Source organism: Vespa mandarinia, chromosome 2, assembly GCF_050613455.1.
Source record: "Vespa mandarinia isolate Hongniang chromosome 2, ASM5061345v1, whole genome shotgun sequence".
Lineage (NCBI taxonomy): Eukaryota > Metazoa > Arthropoda > Insecta > Hymenoptera > Vespidae > Vespa > Vespa mandarinia.
The window spans coordinates 19,577,358-19,600,668 of record NC_140811.1 but is presented as its reverse complement, the minus strand read 5'-3'; the positions used below and the strand labels follow the sequence as shown (position 1 = coordinate 19,600,668).

The window sequence follows — 23,311 nt, the reverse complement described above, 5'->3', positions numbered from 1 at the left end:
ATATATATATATATATATATATATATATATATATATATGTATATACATATAGATAGATATACTTACTGACTAATGGAAGAATAAAAGAAATATTTTCTTGACTTACGTTATTATATAATTGCAGAGATAAGAAATAATATATTTATGCACCCATCTTTTCGTTTCCACTTTGAAAAACATACACTCGCGATAACTGTACAGAGAACAAATAATTTGTTAGCTGAAAACTTTTCGGTTGATAGGTAAGTATATACATACAGGTATGCTTAACGCGAAATGTCTAAAGGAAAAAAATGCATAACGGACGAGCCGGCATCTGTTAGTAAAAGGTGACACGCTAATGCATTGAGGCTATTCACCACCTTTCGCTCGTAGTATATGCGACTTCAACGACGAGGATATGGACAAAATATGAATTACAAGTGCAATAGTCTCCGCACTATACAACGAAACCTCACCGATTATCTTCTATCCCACCGATGAATCCATCCCTCGATTATTTAGCCTGGAATAAAAGAAGGGGGAAAAAAAGAAAAGCCGGAAGATGCGATAGAACGTACGTACGAGCGTGAAAACGATAAAAGTGATATAACGATGGATAGACATCTTGAAGATTGCTCTATCCGAGCATAATGAAAGAAATCGAACTTGATTTGAGATACTTCCTTGCTGAAAGAAGAAGAAAGAGAAACTAGAATAATTGAACTAGTATAATCGTTTTAATTATTATATGACTATGCTTTTCAATAAATAGGGACTATTCTTTTTTGTTAAAAATACGGAAGATCGTTCTTAGAAAAGCTTTCATTACCCGACTCGTCCTATCTCTGGCTTATTCGAACAAGAAAAGGTAATTAATTGATCTGATAGTTGATCTGAAAATATCTAAAAATTGATAAAAAGAATATCTTATCGCGGTCACTCAATACTTTTTTACGAAATAACTACAACCAAAATCATACAATACCAATTGTCCTCGATATGATCGGAGGGACTTAAAAATTTATTTACTATTTAAAAAGTTCTGCGAAATCACTTATCCGCGATTTAGGTCGAAATTTAATGGTGGTTGAAATTGAGGTAGATCGATATAGAAGTTGATTGAGATTCTCTTCGATGATGCACTGACTCTAAAACGCAGTAATTATTTATTAACGACGGTCATTAAATTTAGCAACAAACTTTGCGAACAAATACTGACTTCATTGCTTGCAACAATCGATTCCCTCGTTGCTCCACTCATAATTGCAATGAAGTTCTGAAAAAAATAAAATAAAAACAATATTATTAGTACTATTGTTGCAATGAGAAATTGTTGAAAATATTAAAGAAATATTTTGTTCAAAAATATACTTAAGTCTTCGTTGTTGTACAACGAGAACATAAAAAAACTGCATCAAAAATTGCGAAAACAAGACCTATTGGAATGAACGGCTGGAAGAGTTATCGTGGTTTCCCCTGCGAAACGCATTTCCTTGCGTTTGGAATTGATTAGAAAATTTGAGAATCGCACGCGACAAGCAAACAATCATTTACGGAAATAAAAAATACGATTCAAGCGTGCATATGTAAATCAGTAATAGGAGTATGAATTTTTCTTTCAAGGGATTTTTCAAAGGGGTACCACTATACGAAATATATTTTTCACGAAAAACGTTGAAAGCAGCCTTTACACGAACAATTAATTTAATCATAATTCTTGATCGATTTTGATGAGCAATGTATCGTTTTAAAGGTAAAACTTTAAACAAGGATAAGGCTTTTACGAATTTTTGGAAAAGTTACATTTTTACGCATAAACTATTCTCGAAGAAATATCATTTTTTGACACGATTTTTTCCAAAAAAGATGAAGCTTATTCAAAAATTCGAAAAAAACCATATTTTCATTTAAACTTTCAGCTTTAAAATGAGATTTTGTTTATAAAAATCGTTTAAGAATTACACTTGTACTCATCGTTGGCGTAAATCATTATAAAACTAGTCGTGAACAAATTTAATACGGCCCTGCTTCGTAGCGTTATAGGACAGGAAGGATCTGCCGTACCCATCGAGTCCCAGCGAAAAGGAGAGAGGAGTGGGTGGGCGCGATCAGACACGTTCCCGAAGCGACTCCCCACTTCGTAAGAAAGCAAGAAGAGTGGGGAGACAAGAGTCGGGGCCCTTGGGTCCTCTCGCTCTCGAACTCGCTCTTAAGAAGGGGAGAGAGAGAGAGAGACAGAGAGAGAGAGAGAGAGAGAGAGAGAGAGAGAGACAGAGACAGAGAAAGAGCGTGAGAGAGAGAAAGAAGAGAAGAGGGCAAGGGGGCAAAGGCACATTCCAAGGCAGAACGAAGCAGGCAGTGAAGGTGGAAGGCACCAACGGTCTTTCACGATATCGCCGGCCAGCCTTTCTTTTATATTCTCTCTCACTATCTCTCTCTCTCTCTCTCTCTCTCTCACCCTCATTTCATCTCTCTGTCAGTTACTTATGTCGATCAGTGAATAGATTTTAAGTGAATTCGCGAGAAAGATCAAAGTTTGTTCAAGAAGAGATGGTGCGCGTTCGACGATGGCGGATTGAAACTTAATAAAGGAGCACGCGAGCGCATGTGCATGCTCTTCTTTTATCCATTCGAGAGGAATCTTCTTCTCTCATCCCTGAAAGAATAGAGCGAATAACGCGTCTATTTCGACGCTATTTGGGTGGATTCGAGAAGATGCCCTCTTCGGCCTCTTCCAGAGGGAAGCTCCTTCTTAAGAGAAATAATAACAACGAGGAGGAAGACGACGAGGAGGGTGAACGTCGTGTCGAAAATAGAACGTTCTTACCGCTGAGGATACATTCGTCGAGTTTCGGGCATGCGGAAGGTGTCTTCTGCTGTTTCTTCTTCTTTTTTGGAGACGGCGAACGAGAGAAATTCGATCGAGAAGTTTAACTCGTCGAGATCGATCTTCCGCAGGTGAGCCACTCCTTTCTTTTAACTTGCAACGAATCGAACAACCAGCAGGAAATACTCTTGACATCGCGTGCGAATTTCAATCGGCGGACAGAGTACCTTACCTTTCTTTGTTAAGACTTTCCCATGAAATTTAAACCTCGTAGCGTAGGTAGATCAAAATCTTTTGCTCGAAAATTTATTCTGTGTATCCATTCATGAGTCTCCTCGAACAGAATAGAAGAAATTCTCACAGTTTTAGCCGCGAATACCTCGTCCTTTAGGGTGGCTCAATATTCTCCTTTCTTTTTTCTCGTTGCAACTTTTTCTTTCTTTTATTCTTCGATGGAAGAAAAAAAGAAAGAGAGAGCAAAAGACGTCGGAATCGAACTTGACCGTGACCTTGGACCGAATTCCTCGACATGTATAAAGATATGTGAAGAATGCGTACTAATCAAAGAGAAATACAAACTCTCACGCGTAGAACTTTCGTCAGTTTTGAATTTTCATCTTTCGAAACGAACGAGTAGTTGAGGTCTCTCTTTTTTCGTTCTCGATTATTACGTCATAACAGAGAGAGAGAGAGAGAGAGAGAGAGAGAGAGAGAGAGAGAGAGAGAGAGAGAGAGAGAGAGAGAGAGAGAAACGACTCTTCTGGGATTGCGAGGAGATACCGAATTTGACTTTATATTTATTGTCCACTAGTTTGTATGCATAACCGGTGTCTAGTTACCTTTTGTAATCCGAAAGGACTTATCAAGTTCAACGAGATATCGTCGAGGGTGATTTATAAGATAGAAACTTTCGCTTTTGCTGACACACGCGTTTTATTCGACATTTGTTTTCTCTCCAATTTGCACTTTTGAATGATCGAAAAATAATTTTATTCGACTAATTATGAAATTTCTTCTCTATTAGATTTCAGCATGTCTCAGGCATCGTTATCGAACGATTTGGAAGGCACAATGAACGATTTAGAGGGAAGCCAGCACCAGCAGCAGCACCAGCAGCAGCAACAGCAGCAGCAGCAGCAGCAACATCCTTGTCAATGCTCGACGATGAGCGGCATTAATTCGATGAGGACGCAACGGGAGAGAACGGAGAGAAGCGTGGGAAACACAAGGATCTCGAGCGGTCAGGAAATTCCTCGAGGATTGGAGGTACTACAGAATGCGTTTGAGCCGTTAAGAAGATTGGACAGTCCGATGTCTCATCAGGAAACGCAACAATTGAATTTGGAAAAGGCGAGAAACGTCGAGATTTTGGAACATCAAAGTACGCCGCTTTCGCGACACGCTCGCAACGTTCCGTGTAGTCCAAGAAATTTGGATCTTTCGCGAAATCTTGCCTTCGAGGCGGCGAGAAGAGTCCAGGAATCATCGAATTTGCAGGAGAGTCGACAAAGTTTGACGTCCAGTCCTAGTCATCCGTCGGATATCAATACGAATCCGATGGAAACGTCGGCGAAGGAAACGTCGGAAAAACAATTGGACGATCCCTGTGGTTTGTCTCCGAAGCAAAACATCTCGAAGGATAAATTGAAAAACATACAACAGGTTTTGAACACCTATCAGCATCATCGAATACCTATCAGTGGGGAATCTAATACGCCGGAACGGAACGTTCATGGCCATTTTCACGGCGATTCTCACGTGCATTTACACAAGCACAACGTCGATAACTCGAGAACCAATGCGAATCTAGAGGCGAGCGACGGTCTTAAGGGATTCCAGCAGCGACAGCATAGCCATCATCATCACGGAACAGTAAAGCCCTCGAACGTGACTCATCATCACGGGCCCGCGATGATGCATCATGCGGGGGGACATCATCATGGAAATCTCGCGACCGGCTTGGTCGGTCATATACACGGAAGCTCGACGACGGGTCTAAATGGATCCGGTAACGTTCCGGCGACGATCAATCACGGCAATACGGCTGGCGGCAATAATCCAAATTCTCATCATCACGCTAATCCTATCGCCACTACGACGACAACATTGGCGACGACGGTGACAGCGACGGCGGCGACGACGACGACGACGATGACAACGACGACGACGTCGTTGTCGACGACGACGATGACGGCGACGACAACGACGACGGCATCGATCACCGGACAGAAGGGTTCACCTATGGCGAGTCATCGTCATCCTACCGTATCGAGTGCAATCAGCGGTACCTCTTCTAACTCGAGCATGATGAATCACGGTGGATCGCCGAGCGTACATCGGCACGTAGTAAACGCGAGTACCAGTTTATCGGCTACTCCATTGGTCGCTCGACATCACGGCAGTTCGACCGGTAGCTTGACTGGTCGCTCGAGCATCAATCATCATCACGTGAGTTCCGGTATCTCCTGCGAATCTTCTTCGTCGAACGCGAATACCAGGACTCATAGCAGGCTGGATCACGTTCACGATCATCATCATCATCTGCAACAGGTCCACTCTTTGCACCCTGACTCGAGATCGAGAGATAGAGCGGCCTCGTTAGTTCATCCTCTCGATGAACATCACGGTCATCATCATGGGCATGTCCATGCTCATGGTCATCCTCACGTGCAAAACAACGATACCAAAAATTCATCCCTGATAAGGGTGGATGCGATCCAGGTTTGTTCATATTATTTAGTATTGTTCTTTTTTTTTCTCTTTTTTTTTCCTTTTTTTTTTTTTTTCTTTGACGATAAAAAAAAGTTTGCTCGCGCTACAAAAGTATTTCGCGCTTCGTGACTTACGATCATCAGGTGTCAGCACCGTCGAAGAACAGCAAGTGTCAGTGTCACGCCGTACAACAGGCTAGCGGGAACAAAAGAAGTTCGGAAGGTGAGACCGACGACGGTGGAATCGTCGAAGTAACGTCGAGGACTCATCAACCTCCGGCTCTACCTCCTCGACCACCTCCCAGACCAACGAGACGTTACGAAGCAGCGACTGCCAATCAATGCGAGTATTTTTGCATTTTTTCCATTTACTTTCAAAAAAGTCGAACTTTTAGCCTTACTCTTTGACACTCGAATATAATCGAGTGATATCACCCTGATGCATCCCTTCGAACTTTGAAAGAGTACCGCAAGGGCTCGCGACGATCTCGCGGATATATCGACCAGTCGTTGTTCTCGAGCAAACGAGAGAAGGACGATTCGTGTCGGAGCTTACGGGAAAAGGAACGTCGAACGACGTTACTTTCGTGTTTTCTCGCGACTAACGAAATTACTCGACAGAGAGGAAGATTCGAGAAAATAGTTACAACCGGGTGCATTCATCATCGTATTTACGATTTTCTCGTGTCACATTCGCCGACCACCACCTGTGGGACATCTCAACGTGACAAGTACCCCGACTTTCTACCTAACCCCCCCCCCCTTTTTCTCTCTCTCTCTCTCTCTCTCTCTCTCTCTCTCTCTCTCTCTTCGTTCCTCTTTCTCTCTTGCTCGTTTTGTGTCATTCGTGACAACACTTGTACATGTTTTGGAAGATGCTCGACGACGCTAGTGTCCGTGGAATGACTTCTTTTTCCGAAGGAACAAATGGACAAAGATAAAGATAAAAAGACGAATTACTACGAAGGAGAAGGAGCTTTTGTTCTGGCAAGATTATTCGGAGAATGGTCAATGCGTTATCGGTGAACTTTGAGGAAGGGAGAGTGCGTAATAAGGTGATGACCTTGAACCATGAGGCCTCAGCGTTAATAGACCGCGTAGGAGAGAGGGGGAACGTCTTTGAATCGCCGTTACCTATTGACATTTTAAAGTCAAAGAGTTCATATCGAGGAGAGGGTGCGCTCGAGAGTTGGGCTCTCTCGCAGGATCATTATGTTACAACGCGTTAGATATTCTACGTGCTCTCACGGTGAATCCTCGCGACCACGTGCGATCCTTCGATTCTTCCCTCGAGAAGGAAAAGCAAACAGCTAGGGAAGAGAAGCTTGAAGGGAAGCTTTGAGTAGCGAAATATCGTCGATTGTTCAACGGCAAAGATGGATGGATATCCGGTGCTTCAAATAGTTCGCTGTCGCCTGGGAACGGAGATGGAGATAGACAGCCAGGGTTATCCCTTCGCAATGGCGGCACATTCGCATTCCCATTTACCTCATTCTGCCAACCACGCACACTTGCCGAGATCTCGTTACTCGCACCCCTGTGGTACGTCGATTAAATAGTACGTCAAAGGGGTATTTGATAAATTATCAAATACCCGTTGATCCCTTACCCACTTTTTTCCAATCACATTCTGCGTGTCCCACATTAACAACGGTATAGAAATTATATTCTCTTGGGTTTGTCTATTTATAATAGGAGATAAACCTTCTGTTATTTTTATTATACCTTCGAGGATACGAGATTTAAAAGTTAATTCCCACCGACCTTCCCAGTTTTATCTATGCAGTTTTATCGCGATTCTTAGCTTTCTCTGTTTAAAATTTTACGATTAATCGTTCTGAAAGGGAAAACAGATAATACGAATTTATATTGGATAGAGCGCTATCGAGTCAGGCTGCGTTAGTATCGTTTAAAATCATTGAGCACGGTACGATTTAAAGATTTGTTTACTCGTACAATCGATAAAGTTACGGCGTTTGAAAATTGGAAAGCTTTTCACTTAGTTTCCCTGAACGAGTTCGGCTGTTCTTTACAGGAAGGACAGATTTATTAAGAAACGTTCGCTCGTTTCTAAACTACGGAGCAGGTAGTACAGGTAGTCGATCTTTTCCACGGAATCCTTTTACCGGTCATTGCATTTGTAAAAGTGCATCATAAATTTGTGCCCTCGTAAAATTGTTTGAAAAAAGAAAAAAGAAAAAAGAAAAAAAAGAAAAGAAAAAGAAAGAAAGAGAACACGATCTTTCTTCTCTTCCTTTCGACGGATGGGTCGAAGGTAAGATCCTAGCTAAACTTGGCTCCAGGTTCTTTCTCCGGCGAATTTTTTCGAAGATTAAAATCGGAAAGAGGTCACAAAGAAATCGTTTCACAAAGAAAGCCGATAGGTACGTGGATATTATTAGATAGAATATATGGGATAGAACCATACATTTTCCACGTTTCGTTCACTTTTCGTCATATAACTTAACGAAAATGTGTAATAACAAAAGCAAATAGCTGTCACTCACTGAGATCGTATTTGTTGGTGTCACGTTGAAATATTCTCTAGTAGAATAAAGTTGATTAAAAAGTCCGACGTCGATGAGTCTCGAGAGAACTCGGCATTGTTCTCTCGGAGTAAGGTGTATTAGGTATCGATGCTGCGCGTCCGGTATTCATCGAGAGAATTTCCAATGCGAATGTGTACGATCGAATAACGAGAAAGCATATACAATGGGAGTCGAGCTCGAGTACGAGCAGAGTAAAGGGACTATTGCTTTTACTCGATATAACAGATCCAAAGTATTTTAAAATACGCGATCCCCCTTTTGTGTTTTCATGGAAAGTCAAGTGCCACTCCCGATGTAGACTTTTTTTCGATCAAAGGCAATACTCGATTATAGGGATGAATTTGAGGGAAAAGCAAGAGAAACTTTTCGTCCTTTTAAAGAATGTCAAACTTTGCAGGTCATACCGGTGAAGGTGGCTGCTGCAAGAAATATGTCGTTCTTTGTTGCCTTTGCGGTGGGCTCAGCGCGGCAGTCGGTAGCCTCTTTTTGGCGGTGCACGCTGTCCTTTCAGCACACACGGCCAGTTTGGCGCTCTTCGAGACCGTACCGTCTTACATTCCTGGCATAATGGTGAGAGACAAAGGTTACACCGCTCTCTATCTATGGAAATTACGTAAGAAGGGATCGAACGGACGTTCGATGATGCATTTCACGGTTTTATTGTCAAAGAAAGAGACCTTCGATTGACCTTCGAGCGAGACCTTTTATCATCCGTATTAAATTCTATCCGTTAATTATAAAAATGTTAGCACGCTTTATCTGCCAAAGAGTAAAGAAAAGAGATTATTTATTGCCTTTTTCGCAGTTGATACTGATGGGACTATTTACGATGCTTCTGGCAAGGCGAAAGCACAGATACGGTCTTTTGGTAAGTATAAAAAGTCAATGTAGGAAATCTAATGCAGATAAGGAAGCGATAAGGAAGGAAGACATTGGGGATGTCGCGTAATTATTGCAGATGAAAGTCTGCGGCTCGGTTGGCGTTGTGTGCGCCCTGGTCTGCGTTCTCGTGACGGTCACTACGACGGTGATTCACATGTCCCGATTGCAAGGTCTTCGAGAATGCGTTTATACGGAAAGAGCCAGGTAATAAGGAAAGAGCCATTATGATATGACGTATCGTAGAATCATTGTACGAGTCGAACGTTCGAACACATTCATACGTGAGATAAAATTGTTCTTAGATCGTGCACGTGTTACGGTGCACCGCAATCGAAGGGAGATCCCGGTGTACTGTTCGAGGGTACTCCGCATTGCGAAGCCGTTCACGGCGCCCTTTACGCTTGCCTAAGAGCCCTTTTTGGTGTCTCGGTAGCTGGGATACTTGCCTGCATATTCTCCTGCATGTTGGTTTATCAGTTATTGAGTCACGAAAAGAAAAAGATGTATTGGGAACAGCTGGAGCTCAGATGCAGATCGTTGTACGGTCAAGGCGGGCCGGTCGGCCCACCGACCGCTTCCTGCGGATGTTGCAACGATTGCGGCGGGGCCAGTCCGTGGTGGGCCCAAACGCCAGGAAATCTCTACACGCCGAATCCGGACTTGGCGCCTTCGAGGTAACGTCCCTAAACAGATTCGCGCAGTAGGGACTTTCTACTTTTGATTTTGTACGGACGCAACCGACTACTTTTTCGTACCTATCACCACCGGTTCGGGCTTCTCTCCGGTTGGCAAATTCCACGAATATCGTGAAAGGAGAGTGAGATAAACTCCTAAACGAGACGTCGGTCCCGTCGAGAGCTTCGGGTAAACCGCTAATGTATGGAATCGATTAAAGTCGGCATTCCGTTTGGTATTTCTTCGTTCTACGGAAATAAATTACGAACGACGATAAACGCGTTTGGCTACGGGGAGGCCTCGCGATAATAAAAACGTACAACGTTAGAGACGCCGCGTGATACGATCTACGAGTCGTCGGTGATTTTTGTACGGACCTACCGTGACGCGCGTCCCGCTTTTTGCCATTCTCATCTCATGTCTCGCGTCCCATCTAACGTCCAACGAGACAACTCAGAACTGATGCATCGTCTTATTTCAGACGATGGCGATTACCGTGGTCTAGATCGAGAGGACCAGCCCCGAGTCCCGATTCGAATTACGGCTTCCACACGCAAACGAGACAGGCCGAGACTAACGCCGACAACGCGGCTGGCCCTTATAGCGTCCTAAATTCACAGTCGAGCGGCCCTTATTCCGTTCTTAATACACCCAATGGACCTTATACGACGAGTACAGCGTCCTATAGCGTTTTGGAGACACCGGTTCCTCTCTGGGGCCCGCCGCCGCCTTACAGCGATCCAAACAGTCCAGCTCGTAGGCCGCAAGTCACGGATGCGAGGCCGAGGATGAGCAAGAGAATCGACAATTTTGACAACAACGAAGGTTAGACACCAACGAAAGCTTCTCAACCTTATACGGGACGATAATTCTTAATCGTAATATCGTTCCCTTGCAGATCACAGATCGAGATCGACGAAACGTCCCTCGGACAATTACGAGAACGCCGAAGAGATATCGAATAGTACCGATCCCGAGGGCGGAAACGACGGGACTATGAAGGGTAGGAGAGCTAGGAAACCCCTGAAAGGTGTCGAGAATGGAGCTTTTCAACAGGAACCCAATCCCGCTGCGAAACAATCCGAAAGTGAATTGTATTTCGGCGATGTTTCCTCTTGTTGCGGCCCGGAGAGTAGCTTCTATGATCTGGCTGTTGAGAAAGAAGGTAAAATTTCTTTTGGACAGATATTCGTTTTTTTTTCTTTTTCTTTTCTTTTTTTTCTTTTTTTTTCGTTTTCTTCATGTAAATTTCATCCAATAAGATGATCGATAACCGATCATTTTCGGCGATCGATTGGTTTCAGGGACCGAACATTCGGAAGGGGTGGATTATTTGGCAGCTCGTTTGGGCAAGCGACAGCTGTCAAAACGATCGAGACTTCCTCTTCCGTTGCCCTCGGACGGTGGCGACATACCGTCCGATAGTTATGCCAATAGCGACGAGCCTAGAAACGTTAGGGGCCCCTTTTTGGCACCCGATGCTCAATACGAGGTCATTCAGCAAGCTCGTTATTCGTATTACGCGCCGAAAGAAGACGAAGAGCTTGAGGAAGAGGCTGCCACGTCGAGTTATTTCAGAGAAGAGGAGACTGATCGTCCAAGGGACAGGGATTACAGGGACTATCACAGCGGTCAGGAAGAGGAGGCACCTCAGTGTTGTTTGAGCGATTCCACGACCTTGGATTCTGGCTGGCAAAGTGCCGAGCAACAACAATCGGACGATAACGTTCGACCGGTTAACGTGTAATCGGTTTCCCTTTCTTTTTTCTTTTCTTTGTTTTTTATTTTTTTTTTTTCTTTTCTTTTTTTTCGGAAGGAGAGAATCGGAGGATGGAGGTGGAGGAATCGCGTATTTAAGAACGATTTGGATCAGTTGAGAAGATCGAACGCGAGCAAACTTTCGTCGATCTTTTTCGTTCGTATCCTCGATCTTCGACGATGGAGACTGAAACGACGTTGCCATATATAAAATTATTCTTTAATGCCAAGGTGCGCGCTATTTAATGTATTCATTTTCGATGGAAGACGAGATCAGTCTAGTTAGAGGAAATAGTAAATAACGTAGAGAGATGTAGGATAATTAATAGTGAACTCAACGATGTCGCTCATGGTTGCTCGTAGTAATCGTTACTATTATTTAAGTATATCGTAAGAAGGAAAGTTACACCTTTATTTTCTAAACGAACATTGTAATAAAAACCAACGAACGAAAGAGGCTTGTCCGATGTACTAACGAATGCCACACGTAGACGCAACTGTGACTTTAATTAGGTAATTGTCGCGAATATGTTATTGGTGTGTGGTCTCCGTCTGTGTGAGTGCGCGTTTGTGCGTCGCTCATTGGACCCTTCGACGATCCTCGTCGTCGTTCATCCGATATATCGCTAAAGGAAACGTCCATGTACAAAAGTGTGCTTTACTCTTGCCATTATCTCGTTAGATGTTTTAGTCTTAATTAATCCGAGCGCTTATTAATTGTTCTCGATAAAGTCGTTATCGAACGACTCTTACCGTTACTTACGATTAGTAGTCAAATATTTTGTTTCAATGAACGCGTGCGCACTCGTTTAAAAAAAGTTCTCTCGCGCTTTAAGAACTCGACGTTGACGCGCTACGTCGCTCAACAATCGTTACTTTCATTCGATTTCGTTCGACTTACCAAGCTTTTAAAGATATATACATCTTTCGGTGCGTAAGCAAGTACCTACGTAATAAACACATACGTACTGTACACAATTCAGGTGGACCAAGGATAACGATCGCGTTTAAGAATAGGTAGAAATATTATCGATCATCTATTTCCCGTTGTCGATCGTCAAGAAGTTAAACTCATAAATGGCATAATTTTATATCGCAAGGAATAGATGAGAAAGAGAGAACTAGACGCGCAGGTAGATAGACAATGAAAAAGGTTGGATAGTTGAAAAAATAGTTTAACGTTGTTTACTCGATGAAGTGTACCTTAAGAAAGAGAAAGGAAGAACGTAGATAACAGAAAACCCAATGCGCCATGAAACAATGTAATTAACGATTACAGAGAATAAAGCTTTGTTTTGTAAGAAAAAGGAGAAGAGAGAGAGAGAGAGAGAGAGAGAGAGAGAGAGAGAGAGAGAGAAAATCGAATAGAATGGAAGTTCGATGAAAGCACGTAGGAAAAGTATATCGAAAGAGGAATGCCGGGATCCAAGTTAGAGCTGCCATTATTCGCAATTGTCTTTTTCTTTACTTTGAACTCTAGCGCCTCTAGCATTGGCCAATATCAGATTATAAGATTTCGCAACGGGGCCTCGCGAGAGTCGAACTGTCGCAATGCATTGGATTACGGCAAGAAGGAGGCAAGCTGGCACGTTACCGTTCAAAATCGATCGTACGATCGCGATTGCAGACTCGCTGGTAAAAACGCTAAAAGATCGTTTCGTGAACGTAACTGTTGTAGACAATTGTAATTTGTACGCATAGACGATTCCCGATTCAAATTTAAAAACCATCGAGAAAGATTTACAAAGGAGATTCCTCGATTATCAGGAATCAGAGCAGACCAATATCACGGTTAAAACCGAGGCCTTGATAAATACAATATATCGCGCAGGCAGTGGCGCGGGATCGCACGGTTACAATAATTATTAATATAAGCATCGTAGACGCGAGATTGCACGTTTAAAAGTTTCATTAAAGCGAAGCGCGGAACGCTTAATTAACGAGATCGCAGCCCGCTGATAAAGTAATCCCGAGGAGTTGTTCGGCATTGGTACGTGGAGAAGACGTTAGAAGCTCGTTCTTTTAGAGCGTACGCTCGTTACAAATAATTACCGTCGTTTAACCGTACACGAGTCTGCCGAGACGTGCCGGCGGCGGCGGCGGCTTTACTTCGTTCCGTTACCAGACACCGATTACGTAAGTATAACTAGCTTAGAGAATATTTTTAGTCGTCTACTTCGGGGACAAGTAATTAGCCGATTTATCCTTACGATAACGATATATACATATATTGTATATGTATCGTATATATGGTGTATACCCTGTTATAACAACCTATCTACTTATATTTTAAGGAGAATAATCGTAATACTTTGAGATCGCGGTGAACGAATCAAGTCTCTTTTGCATCTTCCTCTTCGTATTAATTACGTACAAGATCCCTCGACGATTCTGAGAGCTGCTTGATTCGCTAAGAATCTTTCGACCCTTTCACGAAACTCTCTGCTAGATTCGGGTAAGGGAAGTGCAGGATTCGGTGCAGCGCTTTGAACGGAGCTCATAGAATTGATATTTAACGCGCTATCGGATAATCCATGATCGTGATCCAATATATCCGGTCTCGGTGGTGGTGGATGCTTTCTCTTGTGTCCTGCAGAAGCGACCCTCTTCGAATCGTTGTCGTTAACGACGTTGTTGTTACCGTAATCGATGTCCGGAAATCGATTCATCATACCACGTAGAGCTATCTTCGCACTGAGAAGGGACCAAAATACTTCCAAAAGAGAAGCAACGAGTACGTTCACCTTAAGTAGCGTTTCCGTCTGCGAGGATTCGCCGATCCGATCTTTTCGCCAAAAGGATAAAACTTTGTCTCTGTCAAGGGGTACTTCTTTGCTCTTATTTTCCGATTCCTTTTCCAGTTCGTTACCCGAGATTGGCATGGTTCTTTCGTACAATATAGAACTTTCTCCCTTGAGATCGTCGTAGGCAAGTCCCCTGTCGCTTTCGTTAACGTATTTCTCTACTTTCATCGTGGTCTCCTCGACGAGAGCGGTGACGTTGTTATTATTATCGATAACGAAAGGATCGCTCGAACTACGAAGAATCTTTTCCATAGGCCAGAGAGATCCATTATTGGTCTCTGCAACAGCAGCGATATCGAGGATGGTCACGACGAGGCAAAGGATGGCCGCCAGCAACGAGAAGAGATTTGCAGAAAAGAAAATGGTTATATTTCGATCGATGTACCATCTTCTCCAGGCTAAGAGTCCCGCGACGAACGGTACCAAACAGGCTATCGATAATATCGCTCCCTGAACGGAGAGCGCCAGGGTGCCTAGAAGTAGGGAAAGGGCGCCTAAGCCAAAATGTACCAGAGCAAGGCCACCGACGGTCGAAGCCGAATAACGTCGTTCCGACGGGTACAACGACGAGAGAGCCGGCTTCGTCTTCACTTTTATCACGTAAACGTTTTCCATTGTTTTTCGCCTTTGAATGCGTCAGATGCGTCTTGGTTGGGTCGATTATGCACTCCGCACATGACGCGCGTCACAAGCGAAGCTCGAGCGAGCCGAGGGTCTTTGCCTGCTCGATCGGGCTCATTCTGAACGCAGAAGGATACGCTTTTAAATTCGATCGCGGATAAAAGAAATATACTCTCTTCGCTTTCTATCGCGAATTTGCAATCTCTAGCAACGTAGAAAGATATTCTATTCGTTTAGACAACCAATCAGACGAGGATCTCACAGAGGCGTAACAATTTCTTAATCCTCCTTGCCTCCATTCTTTTCCCTTAATTAACGTTATGCAAGTGCGACCGATTGTGAAGCGACGCGATTATTCTTCGAGTCTTTTTTGTTCAGACGTCGCTTCCGTTTCACAGTCGTTCTCCTTCGAGAACGGATATTCCGTAAAATATTTTATTATCGTTGTTACGTTGCGCGCGGTGCAAGCGCGATCAACTCTCTCTCTCTCTCTCTCTCTCTCTCTCTCTCTCTCTCTCTCTCTCTCTCTCTACCTCTACCTCTCTCTCTCTACCTTCCCCCTCTCTCGCGAATTCGTTAAAGATCTTTTAAGCGTTTCACGTATATGACACGATCGGTCATTCGAGCCGAAGAAATTTATCAAGATAATTCGCCGATCGTAACGTAAAAGAGATCTTTCACGGTAGACGTTTGAATGGTAACTGAGAGATAGGAGTAAAGTACTAGTCTCGGTTGAAATTGCTACAAACTTCTCTACGTACCTCCCACGCGAGCGACTTGCAGTGAAAGGGACAACAGAGACCGACGGATAGATATACTCGTATCCTCCAGTGTTACGTTAAGCTCGCTTCACACAGATCGTTACTTTCGTGCAGTTTCACGATAGAAAATAGAAGAAATATAAAAATATTGCGAATCACCGACGATATCTTTTCCTTTTCAATTACTTTATATCATCGATAATCTTCTGAAAGAGAGAAAAATTTAGTCTATCGTTAGGTGTTACGCAAATGCGCACGACTTTAGTGTGGATATTACGTTAGAATCAAAGATAACTTTCAGAGAGGAAATATATCCCCATGGTCCTCGGGGAGAGGATAGCTCGTACTAGCTCGTGCTAACCTTTATTGTTGCTCGTTTAAACGTGTAAACCTTAACTCTCGACCTTTTCGCTCGTACATCGTTTATAGAAATAATACGCAAACTATAGATGACCATCGTATTCTCCGCGGATTCTCCGCTCGGTCAATCATTCGGAAAGGTCTATCATTCGTTCGACGAAATGGCACGGTTGTGTGTGCCGAGGCACGCGTGGGACGACAATGTTTGGCGCCATTAGTCTCTTCTTGCATATTATCTTGAAAATTGATATTTTTCTTTATTTACCGTGACAATCGTTATTCTAATAAGGATTTTGACATAGTCAACAGATGGATAATCGATAGCGATTAACCATCGTTTGCCCGTAATTAACGTTAGCCGAGAAAGTTGGCCTAAATCGACAGACCGCAAGACTTCCATGCAACTTTGTTGTTATTATATCTGGATTTTGCGATGGAACGAGAGGAGTAAAAGGAAAAAGGAGAAAGAAACTTTCTCGATAACGCGGTATGAAAGAAAACTCGACCGAGCGGAGCCGAAGGAGAACGGCTTGCACTTTCCATCAAAAAAACAAATTCTGATCGATCGCGGAATCGCGATTATCGCGATCGGCGACAACGATCTCGTTAAAGGCGTCGTCGCATCGAAACTCGTTCTTACGTAAAACCGAGATAAATAGCACCGCCTTAGAACGCTCACCAAAGCAAGAACGATCGATCGACTCCACTAGCGGTGTATGATTTAAAAAGAAACGTCGTCGTCGATCGAAAACGAAAAATCTTTCGCTTATACGCTAGTTCTTTTTCGTTCGCAATTGATCTCAATTTCGATCGTTTTTCCCATCGCTTTCACTCGACCAGTTTAAACGATGTGCCATGTCGGGAAAGTTTGCAAAAAAAAAGGCGAGTTTCCGACTAGATACTACTTGAAAAAGGAAATGGAGAAGATACTTTCCTTCTTCTTACTTGCTATCGAGATCGAGCGAAATAATGGAAAAAAAAATACCGACGCTTTCCGTTTGTTCCCTGACTTTTCGGCCGTTAACGCTGACGCTTCAACGACTTTCTCTCTCTCTCTCTCTCTCTCTCTCTCTCTCTCTCTCTCTCTCTCTCTCTCTTAGTATACGCGGAAGGGAGAGAAAGAGGGAACGATAAAGAGCTTGTTTGTGACCGAAATGCATTTGTATTGGAGCAGCTGTTGCGATTGGGGCACGCGTCCCAACGGTCGCGGCAGCTGTCCACAAATCGAACACGGTACATTCCACGCGAGTTCCTCTATCTATAACAGACCGTTGATACTCGAAATACAAGAGAGCGACAAAGTTCGCGTTGAAATACCCTACGTGGCTTAAAGTGGCCCTTGAATATCGCGATAAAGAGATGAGATAGTATACTCGAAGATTTAACCAAAAATAATAATAAACTATTATGAATAATCAAAGAATAATTTTATGTTTATCCTTTATTTTTATCTTTTAGTTAGAAAACCAATAGAGATAGCGTCGAACGAGTCGAGAGAAAAAATATGCTGGTAGAAATTCATAATCGACGTATCGAAGGATTATTTAAAGGGTGAGACATTTAAATTTTAAAGAGTCCGCAAAATGCCGAGCGAATGCCTACGTGAAAATTCCTCGATGCGCATAAACTCGGTAAGGGCTCGTAAAAGATCGATAAGGGTACGCAACGGAAGGGAAGGAAATAAGAGAAGAAGGGGAGCGTACCATATAGGAGAACGCGATGGGGCCCTTCTTCGCGAAGGGACACCGGACCCGTAGTACGGACGCGACAACCCCTCTACGTTCTGTGCGCACGCAAACACGGAGGAAAATAAGGCGCGCCGAGAGACCGCCCTTCGCGCATCTGCTCTTAAGGGAATCCGCGTCCGGCAGTTTATCGAAGGCAACGCTCGAGCACGGATCGGACGTCGAAGTAGAAAACGAAGGAAAAAAATTTTTATTTTTATAACCTGTAATCATAGGGACCTTTTAGTGAATCATAGCGATCTTGTAAAATGTGTAAAAAAGAATGTTTGACCGTGGAAGTGAAAATCTCGCCGATTCGAAGCGTGAATTTTTCCTTGGAAACTTGGAGATCGCCCTCTTATGTGAGCACGGTTCTTCTGATACTCATTAACCGATCCTGAAGAATTCTATCCTGTGTGTAGTTTAGTAAACAACAAAGATATATTTCGAGAACTTTTCAAAGGAGAAATAGAGAAGATAGTAAGAAGAAGAATAAAAGCGTAAAAAAAGAACGAAAGGGAGAGAAACGGAGAAATAACGATGGCACAAACGTCCGAACCGGCACCCGTGCATTGCTATACGAATCCATCGTTTTGTCGTCAATCCGAATACATCCCGGACGACAGAGAGAACCTACCACCTCCGCCACAATTTCAAAGTACCGACGAATTACCACCGCCGCCGCCGCCTTTGCAAATGCATTTACAGTGCGGCCAAAGCAATCCCGCGTTTCAGGCTAATGCCGAAATACGAATCGAGAGGCAAATCGAGACGCGAGAGGCCAGAGAGCACAGGCGATATTGTTATTTGAATGAGAATAGAGATCCGGCGCACAAGAGATATGCAAGTTTGCCGATCGAAGATCGTAACGTAATCGGGTATGGACAATCCTCGAGGTACGAGTACATTCAGGAGGAGCAAAGGGGTCACGTGCAGAGAAGGCCTTCCATTAGGTACGAATTCATTCCGCGCCAGCAGGTGCAACGGCAACGTTCCGCGCCGCCGCTCAACCAAGACGATGGACGACGGGGCCTGCCACGGATACAGATAAACCAGAACAATGGCGGAAGATACGCGATCGTACCGGGTGAACTCGATTATCCGGACGACGACGACGACGACGACGACGACGACGACGACGACGACGACGACGACAATGACAACAACGACAACAACGACGTCACGAGAAGTGCTTCGATCGATAGACGAATTTCACCGGTACGACGCGGTAGCGTAAACACGCTTCAGGGTAAAGCAATTTTTATTATCAATTCGATCGAAAAACGAACATTTTATTTGAGATTATCTTATTGTTAGGTCGTTACGCGAGAGTACCTCTGCAAGACGAAGATCCTCCGGCCCTACCGGAAAGGAATTTTCAACAGGAATACCCGACGTCGCCAAGGAATAATCTGGCGACGAAAAGACTTCATGAGATATTGACGACTCCACGGAAGCCAAGGTCTAGATCGGAGGAACGAACCCTATCGCCTAAGAGGCAACAGAGCGTGAATCAAACCGGTACGCCACAAAGGAGAGCTCTCACCCCAGTTGGATCACCAAGCGGTACGCGCCATTTCCTTCTATTATTTTTCATACGACCGTCTTCAGTGGTCTTCAGTGGTCTTCAGTAAGTAATGATAACCCGTTCTTTTCTGTTTTCTCTCTCTCTCTCTCTCTCTCTCTCTTTCTCTCTCTCATAGGTCGTACCTTTAGCCCGACCACTCGTACGACTCCCCAAGGAACTCCGCAGAATCGAGCGTTTCCAACGAATGGCCCTCAAACCTCGACACCGAACAAAGAACCTTCGGCAAGGAGGTGTTTACCCCTCGTTGAAAACTCATCCCGACAACGGGACGTATGTCCAGCCAGTAATTGCGGCAAACTTCGTTACGTTGGTACGGCTCCGGTCGATCTTGCGTCGATGGTTTACGGAGAGCCACCGCCTCGTTATGGATATCTCGAAAACGGTCCGGAATCTATGCCAATGGTATCCGGTTCTCCGAGGTATCAAGTACTTCCGGCTGATCAAAAGAGGAGCGGCTATCAGAGCGTGGAGAGCGCGTTTATCGCGAGGACCGCCGTAGTAAGTAACGTCGAAAGACTTGGAAATCTTGTCTCGAGAAAAAAAGAGAGAAAATCTTTCTTCCTTTACCTCAGGTACCACCGTTATCTCCGCCGCATAGCGAGGTTAATACGACACTGGTAAGCGCATTGGAGAAAAATGATCGTAGAAATGCCCCGCTCTTGCTCGTATTGGTAGGCGTTTTAACCTGCGGTCTTGCTATTTACCTATCTTGGACGCAAGGAAGAAGGTAAGAGAGACAAGTAGTTAAGCGCGCCAAAGTGAAGATAATAAAGTCTCCATTTTTAGATATTACTTCGACAGTGCCGTCGGTTGCGGTGCCTGTTGCGCTCTAGCAGGAGCTTGCAGAAGTTTAAGAAGAACCTGGACAGGGCTGGGTCTCGCGGGACTCTCGGCACTGAGCTGCGCCGGACTCTTGTTACTCGCTGCGAAATCGCCCAGACCAGGAACTCCTCTTCACGACGTCACAGCCGGTGCTTTGTGCGGAGTTTCACTTTTAGGTGCCAGCCTCGCGCTCCTTGCCGTGTTAACGCCAAAGTGTAACTTGGGTAGACACAGAAGAGTGCACTCTTGGATCCCTCGGCTGTCATCTTGAGTCATTTAACAACTTTTCATGGACTCTCGTCAATATATTGAATTGGATTCGTTCAAGGCAGACGGCATATTCATTTTTGGATCGTCGTTGCGATTAGAAATAACACAACGTATCTTAATCCAGCCGACATGCATGGAGTATACGTTGGAAAGTGTTTTCGTATTTACGAGCGACAACGGTTAAATCGTTTACTCTTAAGCAGCGATACGTCAAAAGTTCATTGAAGAAGCCAAAATCGATTTCACGATGTGCGGTGTACGTGCGCGCGAAAAGTAGGTATAAGAAGACTCGTATCATCCAATTCCTATGACCCAAGTGGCCTTGTACTTTTCGTAGATTGTAAGAACCGACAGTCTAATAAAATTTCTACGTTCGTCACCAAGAATATTATTTATTTCCAAACAGATGTAAAGTACCTTATCGTGGATTCGATCTTTATAGTCGAGTTTTTATAGTGATCGAATTTTTATAATCGATTCGCTCGACCTACGTATCGAAGCGATCCGAGATCTGGCCAATTTCAATCGTGGTATTTCTCATCGTCCTTCTCATTGCATTTAATCTTTATCGATGGCACGGATTTCTCTTTATTCCATTTAATATTATCCAACATTAATGTCTATATTTTTTCCTTTATTCTCTCGTCGATCTCAGACGTCGTACTCAGTACATTTTGAGAACGTACGAAGGCGCAAAAATTCCAAGAGAGCGGTTTCGTCGGAAAGACATTTTTCGTTGTATCAACGTGTCATGACGGATGACGTTTCGCGAGTGATTGAAACCACCGAAAATTATGATCCGCTTATGCCGATGAAAGATAAGGACTTTGAGGATTAGGTGAAAAAGTCGGATCTATTGGGCAAGCAATACGAGCTATTTTTAAACTTCACTCGTTTGGAGTAGAGAGAACGTATGGTTGACGATGCATACGTGTAAATAGGATATCGAAAATAATTTAGAGGCAAATGAATTCAGTTAGCTACACACCGATGAAAACCCGTTGAATTTCTTAGATGACGAAACTCGAGTGGTGTTGAAGAAACTCCCGGATGGCCCTTTCTCCGATTACATCAACGCCAATTACATCAAGGTGAGAGAATATGACTTCGCTAGGAGCGTCCTCGTTCGTTAGAAACTCATCTTTTAATGATCCAACGTTGCTTGCTTTCAAATTATATGAGAAAATGGTTACCAAAAGGAGAAACGTTAGATAACGACTCAAGGATCAAAGGCACGATTATCGATTTCTGGCGCATGGTCCGACAAGAGGAGTGATCCTCGGAGGAATGATCCTCGTTATTTCCATGCTCACCAATGTCGTCGGAAAATAATTGCATCCGTGCATATAAAAGTTTTTCTTTTGAAAGATATGTCGCGTTAAGCTTTCGTCGCCTTTCGCGACAGAACAAATGCGAAAAAATATCGGTGCGGACATCGGTAAGAAGAAGAAATACGGTGACGTAACGGTCCTTAACGCCAAGCATAACGTGTTCGCCGACTACACCTTTAGAATCTTCCACGTAACGTGCGATGAGGAAATTCCCAAGGTAAATCGAAGCTCGAACACGGAGATGAGATAAAATGCGTGAACTTTCCAACGAAGAATCCAACTATATTTCTACATAAGAGTCGGGTCGTTTAAATCGTGCTTTGAAAACTAGGTCGAACATTTGCATTATACGGCATGGCCCGATCACGGAGTACACCGATGTACACGCACTCCGTCGTCATCTATTTGAAAAAAAAATCTTTTGGCAACGCAAATTGGAAACGGACCCATGGTCGTTCACTATAGCGCCAGATTGTAAGTAGAACCAGGATCATTATTTTATGCGACATTTGTCTGAGACGTCCAACGGTCGAAAGGGATAAGCGAGAGGAAAAGACGAAGTCGCGAACGAATAAATTTCATGACGTTCAGAAAGAAACGGGCCAACATGGTGAACAATAAGCAACAATATTTGTTCGTTCACTTGATCCTAATGAAGGAATTAAAGAAACAATTGGGAATATTATGGCGAAGGTAATACATACGTAATACTTACGTATTATAGTAGCAATCTAAATATGTTTACATACAGAGATAATAAAATTATCTCTGCTTTTCGAAGAAACTGCCTCGAAGAAAGCGAAGCCCTTCGGCCACCGATTTTGCAAACGTCCTTGTCGCGTTCTAACCTAGGCCAAGAATAGATATCCATAATTAGTATCAAGTTCGATCACTTTGGACCGGTATTCCGAAAAGTCTTAAACTCGGTCTAGGCGCATATACTTTCTAACGTCCTATTATCATTTATTCGTATTTAGAAAAAATCAGCAATATATTCTTCAAAAGATATCCGGCGTAGGATGATAAGAGCGATTATGAGAGCCGCTTATTTTATGTCAACGGGTATAAAAAATCAATACCTGAGGATACCTTCGATCCCGATGATCCCGTTAATAGTAAATCGAGTATCATTAAGAATATGATCAAGCATGTCGCGTGAACTCTATAATACTTTTGCAGAGCTTTTGTTCTCTCATTCAACGACGAGTTTTAACCGCCTCCTTATGTAATAACGTAATTACGAAGAAACACGTAGAAACGGAATATTACTTGTCTCATAAATTGACGTTTATCGATAACTCGGAGATAATCGATCGATGGAGACGAGATCGATGTATATTCGATTTCCATGTTTTTTAGAAACTTACGACGATATACCCGACTACGATATTAACTCGTACGCTAATGGGAGAAATAAGGATCCTCTCCATAGGAAATCGTGTTAAGTAAACTTTCCGGCAAGCTGGTAGGTCGTACAACTAGGGCCGATAGTTCGGCGGTCGTTCTTTGCCAGTACGATTCTTTCGACTTTCCTCATAATTTGTTGTCAAAACAAAGGTATATACATACGTATGTATATATATACATATATATGTAGGTAAATATCTTTTTTTTAGCGACGGCTTAACCAGCTGTGGTATTTATTT

At 43.4% G+C, this 23,311-nt stretch overlaps 3 protein-coding genes and 1 long non-coding RNA gene across 6 annotated transcripts; 2 read left to right on the top strand and 2 right to left on the bottom strand.

Annotated features, from left to right (window-relative positions):
• Window positions 1-68: 68 nt before the first annotated feature.
• LOC118444340 (uncharacterized) lies at window positions 69-23,115 on the bottom strand. Its single transcript, XR_014983843.1, has 4 exons — window positions 22,745-23,115; window positions 22,381-22,513; window positions 1,202-1,258; window positions 69-1,130 (listed from the first exon to the last, which is right to left on the bottom strand). It is a non-coding gene; the product is annotated as an uncharacterized LOC118444340 (long non-coding RNA).
• LOC118445327 (uncharacterized) lies at window positions 2,261-11,508 on the top strand. 2 transcript variants are annotated; one of them, XM_085664639.1, is made up of 10 exons: window positions 2,261-2,940; window positions 3,834-5,530; window positions 5,665-5,863; window positions 8,467-8,639; window positions 8,875-8,937; window positions 9,028-9,155; window positions 9,254-9,625; window positions 10,108-10,451; window positions 10,525-10,791; window positions 10,889-11,018. In XM_085664639.1, the coding sequence occupies exons 2-10, from the start codon at window positions 3,842-3,844 to the stop codon at window positions 10,897-10,899; spliced, it is 3,246 nt and encodes a 1,081-aa protein (XP_085520765.1). In that variant the 5' UTR covers window positions 2,261-2,940; window positions 3,834-3,841; the 3' UTR covers window positions 10,900-11,018. The 2 variants fall into 2 exon arrangements, with proteins under 2 accessions (XP_085520765.1, XP_035730578.2); XM_035874685.2 differs by having other exon boundaries at window positions 2,264-2,940; window positions 10,931-11,508.
• On the bottom strand, window positions 13,689-14,803 carry LOC118446558 (uncharacterized). Its single transcript, XM_035877400.2, has one exon. It carries the CDS (start codon window positions 14,801-14,803, stop codon window positions 13,751-13,753), a length of 1,053 nt encoding a protein of 350 aa, XP_035733293.1. The 3' UTR covers window positions 13,689-13,750.
• LOC118446861 (uncharacterized) lies at window positions 18,190-20,697 on the top strand. 2 transcript variants are annotated; one of them, XM_085664642.1, is made up of 5 exons: window positions 18,190-18,903; window positions 18,972-19,220; window positions 19,358-19,740; window positions 19,815-19,969; window positions 20,044-20,697. In XM_085664642.1, exons 1-5 carry the CDS (start codon window positions 18,195-18,197, stop codon window positions 20,333-20,335), a joined length of 1,788 nt encoding a protein of 595 aa, XP_085520768.1. In that variant the 5' UTR covers window positions 18,190-18,194; the 3' UTR covers window positions 20,336-20,697. The 2 variants fall into 2 exon arrangements, with proteins under 2 accessions (XP_085520768.1, XP_085520767.1); XM_085664641.1 differs by having other exon boundaries at window positions 20,029-20,697.
• Window positions 23,116-23,311: the final 196 nt, after the last annotated feature.